General features: G+C 48.3%; 1 protein-coding gene across 1 annotated transcript; it reads left to right on the top strand.

Annotated features, from left to right (window-relative positions):
* The first annotated feature begins 8,594 nt into the window (after positions 1–8,594).
* Positions 8,595–16,667, top strand: SPINK4 (serine peptidase inhibitor Kazal type 4). Its single transcript, XM_059411504.1, has 4 exons — positions 8,595–8,722; positions 13,576–13,616; positions 15,035–15,147; positions 16,527–16,667. Exons 1-4 carry the CDS (start codon positions 8,662–8,664, stop codon positions 16,570–16,572), a joined length of 261 nt encoding a protein of 86 aa, XP_059267487.1. The 5' UTR covers positions 8,595–8,661; the 3' UTR covers positions 16,573–16,667.
* The last annotated feature ends 1,500 nt before the right edge of the window (positions 16,668–18,167 follow it).

Raw genomic sequence — 18,167 nt, 5'->3', positions numbered from 1 at the left:
TCTGTTTCAGTTATGTTTTTAAAAAGATGTCATTTATTTGCTATGAAATGCACAGACATTAAATGTTTAACTCCTTAATTTTGGCAATTGTGTACATCAGTGTCATTATCACTCTAAACAGATCAAGAACATTTCCATCCCTCCAGAAAGTTCCCTCTGCCCTTTCTTACACCTTACCCTAAAAGCAACCACTGATCTGTTTCTGTCACTATAAATAAGGTTTGCCTGTTGTAGAACCTCGTGTACATGGAATTATACAGTACCCCCCCCCCCGACATCTCGTTGGCGTTCACCATTCCTATGCCGACCCCCATTTCCATCCACAACCCTTGCAAATCCGTTGGCTGCTGGCTTTCTCTGGATGTTCAGAGACATGAGAGAGGCAACCCCTTAGTGCCAGGGAGTTAAGGACTTTGCTCTAGTGTTCTCAGTCAGTGACTGATGGGAGTTGGTAGCTATACACCCCAGCTCCCTTGCCCCTCAGTGGGGATAACTGAAAGGGATTTCACATGGTGTCCCACCCATCCCTGGTAGGACTGAGGCCTGGTTTCCCACAGTGATAATCTCAGTGATGCACACTATTGGTTCTCTTCTCTCCCCACCTTATTGATCCTGACTCCTCCGCCGGTGCTTCCCAGTATTGCCTTCTGGAAAACTACTTGAAATTTAGTATATCGCGGTCTGCTCCTGAGTGAGTCCAACATAAGTTAACTACATCCTCTTCTGAGGGTACCTGGGTGGCTCAGTGGGTTAACCCTCTGCCATTGCATTGGGTCATGATCTCAGGGTCCTGGGATCGAGCCCCACATCAGGCTCTCTGTTTAGCAGGGAACCTGCTTCCCCCTCCCACCTTGGCCTGCCTCTCTGCCTACTTGTGATCTCTCTTTCTGTGTCAAATAAATAAAATATTTTTTAAAAACTACATCCTCTTCTGGAAAATTCCTACTTCCTGCTTAAATTGGCAAGAATCTGTTTCTGTTGCTTGCAAGTCATGGATCCTATCAGGATTAACAGTGGATTGGAGGGATGTGATACTGCACTTGGGCATAAGAACCTACGTCTTTTTTTTTTTTTTTAAGATTTATTTTTTTATTTGAGAGAGAGAGAGCACAAGTAGTGGGTGGGAAGAGGGAGAAGGAGAGAGAGAATCTCAAGCAGCCTCCACGCTGAGTTGCAAAGCCCAACGCAGGGCTCAATCCCAGGACCCGAGATAATGACCTAAACCGAGACCAGGAGTTGGACATTTAAACAACTGCGCAACTCAGGTGCCCCCTATAGTCTTTGGGGGGGGGGGTTATTTATTTACTTACTTACTTTTTATTTATTTTCAGTATAATGGTATTCATTATAAAAGATTTTTTTAAATTTAAATTCAATTTAGTGGGGCGCCTGGTTGGCTCAGTTAGTTAAGCGCCTGCCTTCAGCTCAGGTCGTGATCCCAGGGTCCTGGTATCAAGCCTCATGTAGGGCTCCCTGCTCAGCATGGAGTTTGCTTCTCCCTCTCCCTCTTCCTGCCACCCCTCCTACTTGTGCTCTCTCTCTCTCAAATAAATAAATAAAATCTTCTGAAAAAAAATTTAAATTCAATTTAGTTGACATAGAGTGTATTATTAGTTTCAGGGGTAGAGTTCAGTGATTCCTCAGTTGCATATAATGCCCAGTGCTCATTCCATCAAGTGCCCTCCTTAATGCCCATCATCCAGTTACCCCCCACCATCCCTCCAGCAACCCTCAGTTTGTTGCCTGTAGTTGAGAGTCTCTTATGATTTGCCTCTCTCTCTGTTTTCCTCTTATTTTATTTTTCTTTCCCTTCCTCTATGGTTATCTGTTTTGTTTCTCAAATTCTACATATGAGTGAAATCATATGGTATTTGCCTTTCTCTGACTGGCTTATTTCGCTTAGCAAAATAGTCCTTTTTCTAAAGACCATCAGAGCTCTAAAATGGGAAAAAGAGGGTCTCATGAGCCTTTGTCTTTCATATGTATGCTCAGAAAACTGGAGTTCTGAGCTATGCTTGTGTGACTGGAACTCCTTGGATGGCACATAACCAGAGAACACCAGGTCTCTTGTGACCCCAGGCCACTTCTAGAGTAAGGACCTAAATATTCTTCCTGGTTGATGATAATCAAGCCAGGATCCCACACACCAAAAGAGAAAGCAGGTACTGGGTCACTACTTTTGAGTCCTACAGATGGGCTTGGGACAGCTTTTGGACTGAAGCACCACATCTAGGTCTTAGAAGAGAAGCTGAGTTCTTGGGGGCCCTGACAGGTGGGCCAAGAACTAGAAAAATGTGGTCCTTGGAATAGAGTGCCACCTCTGTCCCCATATGGATATGGCATAGAGTGGTCAGTGGCTGGACCCACTGGATCAAATGCAGCCCAGCCTGGTCCTCGGAGCTCTCAGAAGTCCGCGAGCCCAGCTGACAGAATCTGGAACTGGGCTCCTTGCTGTCCTGAAGTTGCCTCCAGTCTTGGATGTATTCATATAGTCAACACACACGTGCCAGGCCCTGCACAGAGCACTGGGGACATGGTGTGAACCAGATGTCCTCCCATTCCTATCTGTAAGGAAATATAGGACATAGCCACATAAGCAAGGAAGGACCATGGGACATTATACGTGCTTCTGGGATAGATGTCTGTACAGATGAGGGGCCCAAACCGGGGAGGGCCAAGCTCCCAGGAAGAGAGCCCAGGTGGGGGAGGTGGTTGGGGGGCATCCAGGCAGAGGCGCCGCATGAACAAAGGCCTGGAGGAGTAAGAGCCTACTGGGTGATTCTGTGCAATGGAGTTAGGGTTAAGTGTCCAGAGATGTAGAGAGGCCAGCAAAGGTCTGGTCATGGAAGAACGTGTATGCCATGCCAATGAATTTGGTTTTCATCCTTGAGTCAATAGAGATTGAATAATATTAATTGAATGAACTGAACATAATTGGATAGTATTAAGCAGTGGATTATGTGGTCATCTTTGCATCTCAGAAAGATTTCTCTGGAAGAAGTATGGAGGATGAGTTAGAAGAATCGCAGAGGAGGTGACATATATGAGAGAGGGGGAAGAGGTGAAATAAGTAACAATGAAGAAGTAAGGGTGAGGGCAACTGGGTGGCTCAGTGGGTTGGGGCTCTGCCTTCAGCTTGGGTCATGATCCCAGGGTCCTGGGATGGAGCCCTACATTGGGCTCCCTGCTCAGTGGAGAGGCTGCTTCTCCCTCTCCCTCTGCCCCTCCCCCTGATTGTACTCTCTCTCTTTCAAATGAATCAAATCTTTAAAAAAAAAAAAAAATGAGGAGGAGGGAGGAGGAAGAGAAGAAGAAGTAGTAATAGTAGTAGTAGTAGTAGTAGCAGTACTAGTAGTAGTAGGAAGGGTGAGTTCAGGGGAATTCCCAGGTCTGCCTAGGGCACCTGGATGATAGTGGTTCTGTCCACCCAGATGGAGATATGGGGACATAGATTATCTCTGGGTGGGGAGGACATGGCAAATTGACTTTTGGACATACTTAATTAGGGGTCCATGGGTTATATTCTACCACCATTTCCATCACTGCCCTGACCACAGCATTTTATAAACATCTTTATAAATTTATAAATGCTCAGTGTCCATGTGTCCATTCTACCTCTACTACTTGTGAACTGCAAGCTTCTTAACCCTAGGGGTCCATTTATCCATCATCTCTGTGGTCCCAAGACCTAGCACAATGACTAGTGCCCCAAAATAGGTGCTTAATAAGGTTGAATGGTAGGGCTGGTGCCCCCACAGAGGAATGACATCAGTCTGTTGCCATCACTGAGTCCTCCTTGGAATCAGATCCCGAACAAGTAGATGAAATCTCTTGTTAAAGGAATTAGGGGAGGGGGTCATCTGGGTGGCTCAGTTGTTAAGTGTCTGCCTTTAGCTCAGATCATGATCCCAGGAGGCTCAGATCATGATCTCAGGGTCCTGGGATAGAGCCCCGCATCGGGCTCTCTGCTCAGCAGGAAGCCTGCTTCTCCCTCTCTCACTCCTTCTGCTTGTGTTCCCTATCTGTCTCTCTCTCACTGTCAAATAAATAAATAAAACCTTAAAAAAAAATAAAGTTAGGGGCGCCTGGGTGGCTCAGTGGGTTAAGCCGCTGCCTTCGGCTCAGGTCATGATCTCAGAGTCCTGGGATCGAGTCCCGCATCGGGCTCTCTGCTCGGCAGGGAGCCTGCTTCCCTCTCTCTCTCTCTCTGCCTGCCTCTCCATCTACTTGTGATTTCTCTCTGTCAAATAAATAAATAAAATCTTTAAAAAAAAAAAATAATAAAGTTAGTATTTTAAAAAAATAAAGGAATAGAAGGGTACCCTTTCCTTTCACTGCCATTTTGTGGGGGCCTTCAGTTTGGACCAGGCAGAATGGGAAGTGGCCAGACCTGGGACATGGAGTCGGGTGGCTCAGGAACCCACGACAGGACAGGCTATGGAGCTGGCTTGGTTTAGACCAGGGCTCCCAGGAGTGGGTGCCCATACTCATCCTGGGCTGCTCATCACAGGTAGATGGGTTGGGGGGAGGCACTTGAGGTTGAAAAAAGGTGGAACAGGATGTGGTCTGAGGGACCAGGAAACACAGTCCAGGGGCAAGGTGGCCGTGTTGAGCATGCCATCTGGCAGGCCCAAGACCTGCTTGAGGTCAGTTCATCCGACCTTGAACCAAACAAGGCCATTGTTTCCTCCACCCATTGGCAGGCCTGGTGACTCAGAGCTAATGGATCCTGCATTGTCGTCACCAAGGAGGGGCTGTATTCCTTGGGCGTCGGTCAGAGACTTGGCAGGAAGCATGAAGGCTGCTGGAGGAGGCTGGGTAGTGTGGGCTCAGCCAGCACACATAATCCCAGCTCTCACTCTGACCTGGGGCAAGACAGGGAGGAACTACTAGCTCCCCTGCCAGAGCCCCGTTTTAAGGCATCTCTGTCTTTATTGTACTGATCCCAGCACTTGCATAGGTGCTTAGGGCTTTTAGCGCTTGGCCTCTGTTCTGCTTCCAGGAATCCACACTCAAGCTGCTTCTTTGGCATCACAGTGTCTGCACACATCTCACCTCACACACTTCTCTTTGGGGTCCTCAAAGCTGCCCTGGAAATCATGCTGCTGATGAAATGTCAGTGGGCCCATTTCCCAGATGGGAGAACATGCACAAGGCCGAAGGGAGGAAGGGATGCACTCAAGTTAACCCCAACGAGCTGGTCTGGGCTGGGCCGGGAGTATGAGCTGGCCATCTCCTCCTGTCATTCACTTCCATGTTCATTCTATTCTAACCACAATTAACTACTTGGTATTTACTTCCTGAGCATATCAAGCCTGCTTCTGTCCCAGGGCCTTGGCCCGGTAGTTCCTCCTCTTGGCAGACCCTTCCCCTAGATCTCACTCCTTCTTGCTTATGTGATTCAGGAAGCAGAACCTATATACTCAGTGGGAAGGCAAACAGGGTCACAGAGTCAGCCTCTGGATTCCACTGCTGGAAGGTGGGATGTGGGGTGGGGAGCAGTGATCCGATCTCCCTGACCGTTCCAGACTCACTGCATGCTCCTCTCCACTCACTGACCTCACTGTTTCCTGGATGTGCCAAGCTTCTTCCTGCCTCAGGGCCCTCACACATTCTGTTTCCTCTGTCTGTAACACTATTCCACTCTGCTACTTCCTGCCCCAAATACTCCCCCCTTGGCCTTCTCTGACTTCTCAGATGGATAGGTCACTCTCAGATCTTCTCAAAGCACTGAGTGTGTCTCATTTGTGGTACTTATTCCAGTGGCGATGATACAGCTCTGCCCCCGCCAGTTGGTACCAGTCTCCCACATAATGACAAGCTGCTTGAGGCAGCTATTGTGCTGACTTATTCCCAGCTATATACAAACACATGGAGCTTAACTGCTTATTAAACTCCTGTCGAGTGAATGAGTGGATTCTGGATTAATGAATGAGATTTATTTGGATTATTGACATTGATAGGGTTGCTTCCCAATAACAACTGAATATAGGAGTCAGGCTCATATTTTGATCAAGGACAGATTTGAACTTTGTCACTATAAATGAATCTAGGAGGTGCTTGTCTGGGGAAAGAGACTTTGGATAAGGAGCATAGTAAGTGGGCTCCACACCCCACAGGCTGCACTAGATTTTCCTCTGAACTTCAAAGGATCCAGAATTCAAGCTTCTTGGTCCCTTGAAGCAGCTAGAACCATCAGCAGACATTCCCGCCACACTGATAAAGGTATAAGGTCCAAAAACAAGGGAGATGACAAACTCCTTTGTTTCCCCCTGTCCCCTTCTCACTCTAACCTGGATCACAGGCAGACAGACCTGGGAGCCAGATGAAAAATGCAAAGGTCCAAGAGCTTCCTCAGGCGGAAGGGTGGGGGTCAGCAAAGGGGCTGGACCTGCTTAGCCCGGAGGTGCTCACCTGGGGTTCATGCAAGTGGAGGAGGCTAGAGACAGAGCTGGGAACCAACCCCCACCCCACTCCGACCCCGGCAAGGAGTCTCAGGGAAGCAGACCTCATGTATGAGGAAGGACTCAGCTCAAAGCCATTCAACAATGAAACTGGTAGGTCATGAGCTCCTCGTCCCCAAAGGTTAAATGACTTCGTGGTGGGGCTGCTGCCAGAAAGTCTGAGGGGAAGATGACAGACAGGACCTAAATGACCTTGAAAGTTACTTCCCCACACTTTATGAGATGTTTTTGCTTCAGGACAGGAAATCATCATTAAATATTTGTTCTGCCTGGCTAAGCAATGGAAGGATAGCTGCCACCTGCCTCAGAGGCGTCCTTCGGCCTGAGTTTCCTGAGGAGGGGCAGGAGGATCTTGAAGCTGAATCATAGGCTTGGCTGTACATCTGGGGCCCCTATCAGCCTGTAGGGGTTACTGTCTGGCTGGCTGCCTAGAGCCCCCAAAGGGGCTAATCATAAATAAGAATCCTTCCCATTGACTCATTTAACTTTCTTACAACTTACCTGTAGCCTTACTTTCAAAATTAAAGCAATTTAAAAAATTTTTTGAAACTTGGACTTATGTATTTTGGAAAGAGGCTTCAGGTGTGTACTTTTAAATTCTCCCCAGGAGGGCGCCTGGGTGGTTCAGTGGGTTAAAGCCTCTGCCTTCAGCTCAGGTCATGATCCCAGGGTCCTGGGATCGAGTCCCGCATCGGGCTCTCTGCTCAGCAGGGAGCCTGCTTCTCCATCTCTCTCTGCCTGTCTCTCTGCCTACTTGCGATCTGTCAAATAAATAAATAAAATCTTTAAAAAAAAATTCTTCCCAGGAAAACTGAATCTGTAGATGGAACTAAAAATCACTAATCTAAATTAATTTGAGAAATGAATATATATAAATAAAATTTTATTATTCTGTTTATAATCAGAAATTCTTTTGAGAGCAGATAACCAAATATCTCATTCATATCTAAGTGTATAAGTATGTATATACTATATGTACAAGTATGTATATAAGTGAAGTGTATATGTAAGTGTATATGTATAGTGTATAAAGTGTAAGTGTATATGTTTAAGTAAATGTATAAGTATGGGGGAGTTTTATTGTTTATTTTTTTAATCTTAATTTTATTCTTTAAAATTTTTATTTATTTATTTACTTGAGAGAGAGAGCCAGAGAGAGCGCGAGCAGGGAGAAGAGGGAGAAGCGGACTCCCACTGAGCAAGAAGCCCAATGTGGGACTTGATCCCAAGACTCCAGGATCATGATCTGAGCCAAAGGCAGACACTTAACTGACTGAGCCACACAGGTGCCCCTGGGGGCTTTTATATACTGATTTTTCTTGAAAAGAATCTTGTCTGTATTTAACCCACTAAAATGCAAATGGCACATAATTCATCCAAAACATGAGGGCATCTTCTTTTTTTTTTTTTTTTTTTAATTTTAGAAAGACAAAGTGTGAGGGGTTGGGGGGGGCACTCAGAGGGAGAGAGAGACTTTCAAGCAGGCTCCATGCCCTGCCGCCCCTTCCCCAGGGCCTGCCATATCAATTGTGCCCTTTCATGGTGGGAAAAGAAAAAAAGAAATGAAAAGAACCATTTTCATTTATATTTACACAGGCTTCATCCTCTGCACGATGTCTTCCCATCTGCTGTCCCCACTGTCCTCTTCACAGCAGCCCCAGGAGGGAGACAGAGTCAGAACTGCCATCTCCACGTAGTACAAGTGGGTAAACAGGCCTCAGGAAGGAAAGTGTCTTTTCTGCTACTGCAGAGGTGCTTGGTGCAGACCCCAGCAAGGGTACCCATGGCTCCAACCTCTCTTCTCTGCCTCCTGCCCCCTTACAGTGACTGCTTTTTTTTTTTTCTCTCCTTTCTGATCTGTCTCTCCTCTTTCAGTCTCTCTGACTTGGTGTCTCTGTTTTTCTACTTCCATTTTCCTCCCTCACATGCTCCAGCCCTCAGACTGGTGGCCACTTTGGAGGTTGTCCAAACTTCACCTCATTCTGGAAATCGGCCAGCTCTGCAGGCACAGCCCCAGGCTGCCCCGGGTTCGGCATCTCTGATGCTGTGGTGCAGGTACCTAACTGTGGATGCCGCTCCCAGTCTCTCCATCTGGCCCTAGATAAGATAAGGGTGGGGATCGGCCCTATAAACAGGCCCCAGTCATAGCCCTGGCCCAGGACCCCAGCTAGCTCGGACGCATCAGCCCAAGATCAGCATGGCTGTCCGCTCGTGGATGGTTGCCCTGGCTGTGGCTGCCCTCCTCATTGTAGACAGGGGTGAGTGGACAGAGCTTGGACTCTGTGACTTGGTGATGGTAGATGAGCTTGTGGTGGGGGCAGAGACAGGCACTGAAGCATCCTGTGAGGCCTCGGTTTTCTGTATATACCTTCTTTCTGTACCTCTCCACTGTGGTTGGGAAAAGCTCTGGGTTAGGAGAAAAGAAACCTGGGTTCAAATCCTGACTCTGGCCCAGAACTACAAAAACCCCTCCTCTCTTGGGGCCTCTGTTTCTCCAGCTGTAGCATAGGATGTCTTTCTGGTTCAAAGCTGCTCTAAGCAACTCCTCCGCAAGAGATGTGGGAAGCAGCAGAGAGCAGGCCTACCTCGGGAAAGACAGGTTAATCTGCTGGCTGCAAGGTAGCAGGTGCTGAAGGAAGCCTGGCCCGGGTCCTCTGAACTCCTGTTTGCTGTAACTGGTGATGCCTGTGGGACGGATGGCAGCTGGGTGAGCCAAGGGTAGCCCCTTGCCCTGGGCTAGACACATGCTGGAGTGGAGCCTTCTCAGGGCCTGGAGCACATCTGTGGTCTCATACCGACCATGTGTCAGGCATATTCTGGGCCTGATAAGACCTATCAGTGAGCAAACAGAAAGAGAACTACCCCAATGAAGCTTAAATCCAATGGGGGTAGGATGGAAGGGACTAGACAGCAAGATAGATGCAGTGTTAGAAGGTGATAAAGGCTAAAGAAAAAATATTGGCTAGGGTGAAGAGGGGCTGCCATGTTAATCAGGGGGTTCTCTCCTACAGCAAGGCTTCAAGGGGGAAAGGGAGTAAGCCATGTGGATATTTGGGAGAAGTTTTTAGACAGAGCTGAGGCAGTGCAAAGGCCTTGAGATAGGAGCAGCATACCTGGAGTGCTGAAGGTATGGCAAGGAGGCCAGTGTGGCAGGAGGGGAATGAGAGGCAGGGTGCAGAGCAATGGGAGAGGAATGACAGAGGCAACTGGGAACTAGACTGGGTAAGGCTTTAAAGGCCAGTGTGAGAATTTGGCTTTCCCTCTGGGTGAAATGGGAGACACTGAAGAATTTTGAGCCGGGGTTTTTTTGCTTGTTTTTTTTTGTTTGTTTTTGTTTTTTTTTTTTTTAAGATTGTATTTATTTGACAGAGAGATAGATCACAAGTAGGTAGAGAGGCAGGCAGAGAGAGGGGGGAAGCAGGCTCTCCGCTGAGCAGAGAGCCTGATGCAGGGCTTGATCCCAGGATCCCGGGATCATGACCTGAGCCGAAGGCAGAGGCTTTAACCACTGAGCCACCCAGGCGCCCCAAGCAGAATTGTGTGTTAAAAGGATCACTCTAGTTGCTGTGTTGAGAACAGACTAAAGGGGGAAGCAGGAAGAGTACTTACGACACTTCTGGAAGACCACTGACCTCCTGGCCAGTCCCACTCCCATTCCCCTAGCTGAGAACGCAGTCCTAGGAGCTGGGACAACAGAGCATGGGTTTGGGGGCTCTGCTTACTCCCAGCATGGCATCCGTTCCCTGAGCAGTTCTCCCACTGGGAACACTAAGGAGGCCTGTCCGGAAAAGAGTCCTTGTGCCCATTTCAGATTCCTGCCTAGGCCAGGTGAGGAAGGGGTTCAAAAGAGTAAATTCAACCTCTTCCCACACCCTCCAGGAAGAAACTCTATACAGAGTTCTGCCCTCCACCCCCCCCCCCACGATGCACTTTAGTTGTGGGGCACATTACCACATGAGGGCAGAAGCATAGGAGCCCCAAGGAACTCAGGTCCATGGGAGGCAAGTGACCCACCGAGTGGGACAGCCTGAGGTATGAAAGTGGCCTGAATGTCTGTGGCCCCAAAATTCGTATGCCGAAATCCTAATCCCCAAAGTGATAGTATTGGGAGGTGGGAGTTTTAGGAGGCAACTAGGTCATGAGGGTACAGCCCTCATGAACGTGATTAATGCCCTTACAAAAGAGACCCTGCAAAGCTCCCTTGCCCCTTCTACCACGTGAGGACACAGTAAGCAGGCACCAGCTCTGAAGCAGGAAGAGGGCCCTCACCAGACACCAAATCTGCTGGGGCCATGACCTTATGACTTTCCAGCCTCCAGCATTGGGGGTAGGATGGAAGGGACTAGACAGCAAGATAGATGCAGTGTTAGAAGGTGATAAAGGCTAAAGAAAAAATATTGGCTAGGGTGAAGAGGGGCTGCCATGTTAATCAGGGGGTTCTCTCAAACACCCAGTTTATGGTATTTTGTTCTAGCAGCTAAATGGACAATAGACAAAAACTGCAGGCTAAATCCAGTCTCCTCAGGAAACCCTGGGGGACATCAGGGAAGGATTCCCTGGGAAGTAGCATCTGAGCCTTACAATGAAGACAAAATCAGTAGAAGGGAGATAAGGGCATTTCACCTAGACAGAAACAGTATAAGCTAAAGCAGAGCCTATCCTGGAAAAATGAGCAGACAGGAAGAGCTGAGGCATAGAAACATGGGGAGGTGTCCTAGTAAGTGAGTCTAGGAGGAAGTTTTTTATCAGCTTACATAGGGCCCTTAAAGATGAAGGAGCTCTGAGATCACAGGAGCCATAGAAGGCCTTTATATTTTTTTAATGCTTTTTTGTCCAACAGTTTTGTGCCGTGAAATAAACAAATCTTATCACTCAGTGAATCTTATTCAATGAATTTTGACAATGCACATACATGTGTAACCCAAATCTCTATCAAGATACAAAACATTAGGGGTGTCTGGATGGCTCAGTCATTAAGTGTCTGCCTTCAGCTCAAGTCATGATCCCAGGGTCATGGGATCAAGTCCTGCATCTGGGATCTGGGATTAAGTCCCACATAGCGATCCCTGCTCAGTGGGAGGCCTGCTTCTCCCTCTCCCACTCCCCCTGCTTATGTTTTCTCTCTCAAAATGTGTCTCTGTCAAATAAATAAATAAAATCTTAAAAAAAAATAAAAGATACAAAACATTAGGATGCCTGGGTGGCTCAGTTGGCCTAGCATCTGCCTTCAACTCAGGTCTTAATCCCAAGGTCCTGGATTGAGTCCCACATCAGGCTCCTTGCTCAGCAGGGAGCCTGCTTTTCCCTCTCCTTCTGCCCTTCTTCGTGCTCTCTCTCTGACAAATAAATAAAATTTTAAAGATATAAAACATTTCTGGAGCACCTGGTTGTGTCAGTCAGTAGAACATGAGACTCTTGATCTCAGAATTATGAGTTGGAGCTGCATGTTGGGTGTGGAGCCTACTTAAAATAAAAATTAAAAAAAAAAAAATTCCAACACCCCAGAAACTTCCCTCATGCTAGTCAGTCCTCTCCCTTATCCAACCCTTGAGTCAACCACTTCCCCCACCCCCACCATAAATTAGTTTGGCCTATTCTAGAATGTCACATAGAAAGCTGTATTTATCCCCAGGCTGCCCTTGACCTTGGCCTAAGGTACCCCTTCCATGTAGTATGTAGCCTTGTGTCTGGCTTTTTCTGCTCAATGTTTTGAGATTCAGCCATGTTGTTGCATATAACCATTGTTTGCTCATTTTATTTCTGAGTTGTATCCCAGTGTATGTATGTATCATAGTTTATCCATTCTGTTGAAGGACACTTGGGTAATTTCTCATTTCTAGTTTCACAATCACAGGAGAGTTTTAAGCAGTGTAGTGCTGGGTCTGCATCTTAATGTGCCATGCTTAAACAGCATTTCAGGGGTCACTTCACCTCAATTCCCTTCTCCCTATCTATCTTGGAAATCTCTTATAATAGCAACCCCAAGAAAAGCTAAAACCACAGTGGTGGGCATACCTCCAGTAATGGGAGAACTCTCTGCTTCTGGAGACAGCCTCCTTCACTGTGGCAGTTTCCACTGAGAGAAAATTCTGGAACTCAAACCTGCCTCCCTACAGCTTCCTCGCATGAATGGGCTCTGCCCTGTGAGGTTGAAAAGAGATCCTCTCTCCTTTGGCCCTGGGATAGCCCTATAGAGACTTCAGGAAGCAGCCTGCCCTTCTCCAATTTACATAGACACCCTTCCTTCCACCTGTGGCATTAGATGTGGCTCCGTTCCCTCATCTGCCTGTCACATTCTCCACTCACATCAGCTTGTTTATGTCCTGCAAGCAGGGCATCGAGACCTTTAAGAGCCAAGAGGCACAACTGTGTGTAGGAAAAGACTGGGGAGTGACAGACTCGTGTGCGGTCCCAGCTCTGCCCAACGATCCCACAGGGAGCTTTGGAGCTGGGGTGGCCCTTCCGCATTATTTAGTAGAAATGAGGGGTTCTGGCTATTGTACCAACATCGACCTGTCATTGGATATGGCCTATTCTTGGGTAGGGTATGTGATCATGGGTGAGGTACTCTGTTTTCTGAGAGTCGTTTCTAGGAAGGAACTTGCTGTGAGTGGCCAATACTCACAGCAGCTGAGGAAATGAGCACCTCAGTCTGGCCTGCGGGTGGGATGTGGGTAGCGGACCGCGGCATCCTTCCCTCCCTGTTACACGACGGTGATAGAGATGTGAAGAGGAGTTAAGATCATGTGTTCTCCATGCTTGATTCATGCTAATTCAATTACTTTCAGTATGATATGGGATATAACAATCCCAGTGGGATCTGACTAATAAGATGAGGCTGGACTGTCACCTCCCTAACCCTAGATTTTCTGTCTCTGCTCTAGCAACCCAAGGTTACAGCAGCTTTCTGAGATTCCCCCATGGTCTGGTGACTCAATACCTCTCCTTGAGGAATTCCAGACTAGATAGTAGCTGGAACAGGTCTCCCAAAACAGTCCCCAGATGCCAGACCTGCGCCTAGAGACACCATCACCTAACTCGTCTTTCAGTCCTCAGATGCCAGACCTGCGCCTAGGGACACCATCACCTAACTCGTCCTTTTGCCTTTCAGAGACGCCCGTGTCGGCGACAAGCTTGATCTCCCCAAGAATGGTAAGGCAGCCCCTTCCAGGTTGGGCTCCAGGGCTGCTGTCCTGGTCTTCCTTCTGCATCCATGCTAAGAAACCAGCATTTTTCTTTTTTATACTCCTGCTCAAGTAACTGATGGCTCCGAGGTGGCTAGGGTAGCCTCCTGAGCCTGCAGGCTCCCTGGGCTGCCCTTCCAGGCTGAGTTGGCCCAGCCCTTTTGCCAAGGTCCCAAACTTGGCTTCCAGGACCTCAAGAGATCTCCCCAACCTGGTCTCCAGCAAAATTCCCTGCCTGGGCTCATGAGGACTGAGCATGTACTCTGTTTTGTGTAGAGAAGATGGACAGGCTATGGGTTCAGGCCATAGAATTCTGGTGCCCCCAGCCTGTGTCACGCCTCGCCCAACCACACCCCATCATTCATCCATCCCTTTACTCTAGAGGACAGACACCAAGTTGTCCCTGAATCCTGGTTCCACCTTGGCCCTGGGCCTGATGTCCGCAGGGATCCTAAGGCAGTGGTGCTGGCGTCCCTGAGACCCTCAACCCAGCCTTCACCAAGGGGGCTCAAAGCTGCCTTCCCATCCAGCAGCCTCGGCATCTCCACTATCAGCCTATCAGACCCAGGCCTATTATTGGGCCAAAGAAGTCAAGTACTTCTACATATATGATTTCAATTAACCCTGCATGAGAAGAATACTATTATTCATTTACAGTGTGTGCAGAGGAGGAAACTGAGGGACCAGGAGTGGAGATGGCTCTCACAACTTCACCCAACTCATAAGCATGGAAGTCAGACTCTCAGTCTTATGACCACCACCACCAGACTGCCTCTTTCACCCCATCCTGTCCCACGCTCCGATCCCAGTCCTGACCCAGCTTCTACCCTGACCTCAGGCCTGCCCTGAAATTCTTTCAGAATAGCCTCATTTAAGACCTAAGCCTTGTTCCATTTCTTCAGCCTTCCAGCACCAGGGGCCTGATGGGTCATGTCAGCCAGGGTGAGTAGAGAAGCCCTCAGTAAGGAGAGGCCCCGTGGGAATGCTGGTGGTTCTGTCTCTTGGGTTCCTCACCGGGACCCACAGCAGAGGTTCTAGTTAGACCCTCTGAAAAGTGTGTGAACCCATCCCAAGGAGCTTGAGGCCATAAACTCACCTGACACACAGACACACAGACACACACTTGAATGCCCACAGACTTGGGTTCAGCAGACACAGGTACACACTTGTGTACACAGGCACAGCCCTACACCTAGTCATGCACGTACACCTAAGCAAACATGCCAAGGGGCCCTGAGTGGTTAGTTTCATATCCACTGGACCAACACTGGGGCCTTCTAGAATCTGGCTCTTCCCTGGTGCCCCTTACTCCAAGCAAAGTCCCTTGGCCCCTCTTCACTGCCCCTGAAGTGCTGAGTGCCCTCCCTCCCTTCCTCTCTTTCACAGCCCATCTGTGAGCACATGGAGGAGTCTCCTGTCTGTTCCCAGACATCCAACCTGGTCTGTGGCACTGATGGTGTCACGTATGACAATGAATGTCAGATCTGCTTGATCCGGCTGTAAGTCCAACCCATTCATTCCCCTCAGCTTGCTTGGGTGGGCCCCAACTCTGCTGCATTCAAGTGTGAAAGGAACAAGACTTGACCTGCCTCTTCCTTCACACACCTTGGCTTGAGAAGAGTCCTCTGAAATTGCCCCTAACAGAATGAGCACAAGTATATTTCAAAGAAGGCACGTGGTTCCAAGTACAAAGCCTCAGCTGGTAGGGGGTTGGGGAGGGTGAAGAAACCCTGGGTTCTTGGGATGCCTGGGTGGCTCAGTGGGTTAAGCAGCTGCCTTCGGCTCAGGTCATGATCCCAGCGTCCTGGGCTCCTTGCTCAGCAGGGAGCCTGCTTCTCCCTCTGCCTCTGCCTGCCATTCTGTCTGCCTGTGCTCGCTGTCTCTCCCTCTCTCTCTAATAAAATCTTTAAAAAAAAAAAAAAAAGAAACCCTGGGTTCTTTCCCTCATTCTACCCTTGACCAACTAGTTGACTTCATTTGTTCATTTATTCCTCCAACCAATAATTATTTATTGAGTGTCTACTATGTTAGGCACTGGGGATACAATAGGATATAAGCTAGACAGCATCCCTGGCCCTCTGGGGCATGTAGTAGTTTAAGGAGGAAGTCAAACTAATGGTCAGCCAACTGTAGCATAGAATGCTCAAGGCTCAAACTGGGGCACTCAGGGTTCTGTGAGTGCAGGGCAAGGACAAGGGCAGGGAAGACTTTCCAGCTTGGCTCTGAAAGATAAGCTGATATTGGCTTAGAAAGAGAAGGAACAAGGAAAGGTAATTCCAAGTAGTGAAATGAGTTTGGAAAATGTCTAGAAGGAAAGAAAAAAAAAGTTTGTATTTGAAAAAATGTAAGAAATTGGATACACTGGAGTATGATGTTTAAAGACAAGTGGGAAGAGGCAAGAAATGAGTCGAAAGGTGAGAAGGGCCAGACATGACCTTGGTATGTCTGATCACCTATTAGATCCCCTTTCTTCATTAATAAAACCCTTGAGCTGGGCCAGAGCTAATCAGGATCATGGAAGACAGTCTTCAGAAGCTACAGCATTCTGAGGAGCCTGGGTGGCTCAGTGGGTTAAGCCTCTGCCTTCAGCTCAGGTCATGGTCTCAGGGTCCTGGGATCGAGCCCTACATCAGGCTCTCTGCTTGGCGGGGAGCCTGCTTCCCTCTCTCTCTCTGCCTGCCTCTCTGCCTACTTGTGATCTCTCTCTCTCTCTGTCAAATAAATAAAATCTAAAAAAAAAAAAAAAAAAGAGAGAAGAAGAAGAAGCAGAAGCAGAAGAAGCTACAGCATTCTGGCCAGGGAGGCAGGGTAGGGTCCCTGAAGGGTTTGTCCTAGTCCCTGATGAGATGGGACTCATCTTTGTCTCCTGTGATCCTAGGAAAACCAAACAGGACATCCAGATCATGAAGGATGGCAAATGCTGATCCCCATAGCAGCCTCTTAAGCCACGAAGTTTTGGGCTAGACAACAGTGCTGGGAGTGAAGGATGCGACATGAATAAAAGTTCCAACCCAACTCAGCCAAGTGAGCCAGTATCTTTGGGGACTCTGATGAGGTGGTTGTTGGTGGTGGGTGGGTGTGGTAGGGATTCTGCCCTGACCTCCCTACTTTGAACCTGATGTCTTCTCCATTCCTCCAGCACTCCTCAACACTGTCACATGCTCCCCTAGAGGTCCCAGGTCTCTTCTGCTTCTTAAAGAGGTCAGTCCCTGTCCCCAGCACGCTTGTCTGCCCCAGCCTGCTTGTCAAGAACCCTAGGTGACCTCTGTACCTTCTCCCATTGTCAGAGAGCAGGACCTACACCCCTCGTGGCCTTCTCCCTGGGTTGTACCAGCACCCCAAGTCTTAAGTCTTACACACACACACACAAATACTAATACTTAGATAGCATACACAATATATCTAAACGACTTGTTAAATTACTGACCTAGGTCTGTAACAGCTAAAAATAGCTGCCCCGGGCCTTTGAGTGTCTCCCTGCACCTTGGCCACCATGCAGGATGATGTCCAGACCCTGCTCTGTTCTTTTGGTCACCATCCATTCTGTTAATGTTGGCACTGGACACAAGTCCAGGCATACACACCACATGTGTACCTATACAGTGGCTCACAAAAACACACAGTATCCAGAAACCCCACCACAGAGGCCCTAGCCTGTGGTCCATGTCAAATAACCCTCTTTTGGCCAAAGTGAATAGAAGGGGCCACTTGATAATGGTGGCAGAGTAAAAGAGTGTGGAGACAAGTCTTGGCCAATAGAAGCAGTGTCACTTGGACTCAGATTCCTGCTTTAGGGTGGCCCGACTGAGCAGGAAATGTGCTGTGGGAAAACACACTGGGAAGAAAGCCGGGGCAGGAAAGGAAGGAACCAGCATTCCCCAGACAACTGAAATGGGGACATGGACAGGAACTGTTGCTGATAGACCTGCAGGTAGAAGGTCATCTATGGGCCCTACTACTTACTGCCACTGGTAACAGAAACTTTTGCTCCTTTCCTGCATAGGAATGATGGCAGTATTGAGTTTGGCTGTGAGAAACCCAAATGCCAAAATAACAGTGGTTTCAACAGTTCATTTTCCTCACACATGGACCTCTGCAGTGTGCTAACTTCTTGCTTCTTATATAGTTACTCTGCTATCCTCATCAGTTTCCCCTTCAGTGTACATGACAGCTGCTCCAAGTAAAGAAGGGCACTCTATGATTCCCCATAAGGCACACTGTGTGTATAGCCCATTGCATAGAATGGAGTCTTTTGGCCATGCTAGGACAAGAAGACTGGGAAAAACTGTTATCTGGTGAGCCACGTGCTAAGGTGGAAATTAGCTCACTTATAGGAGAGTAACTGTTGGTGATCTCTAAGCCCCTGCCCTAAGTGGGAAGCCCCTCTTACACTCAGGGGGTATAGCTTCTCAGCCAAGCTTCCTGTCAGTGACCCTCCTCTCCCAGGCTTCCACAGTCATGATGAGGGATCCCAAAGATCACACCTGAACAATGTGCCAAGGTGCCAAGCACAACACTG

Source organism: Mustela nigripes, chromosome 9 (assembly GCF_022355385.1).
Source record: "Mustela nigripes isolate SB6536 chromosome 9, MUSNIG.SB6536, whole genome shotgun sequence".
Lineage (NCBI taxonomy): Eukaryota > Metazoa > Chordata > Mammalia > Carnivora > Mustelidae > Mustela > Mustela nigripes.
Note: the sequence above shows the minus strand (reverse complement) of the source record. Positions and strands in the feature narration are given on the sequence as shown.

Coding starts and splice junctions, on each gene's coding strand:
- SPINK4 (XM_059411504.1), top strand. CDS start 8,662: ATGGCTGTCCGCTCGTGGATGGTTGCCCTGGCTGTGGCTGCCCTCCTC. Junction 8,723..13,575: donor CCTCCTCATTGTAGACAGGG/GTGAGTGGACAG, acceptor TTTGCCTTTCAG/AGACGCCCGTGTCGGCGACA. Junction 13,617..15,034: donor GCTTGATCTCCCCAAGAATG/GTAAGGCAGCCC, acceptor TCTCTTTCACAG/CCCATCTGTGAGCACATGGA.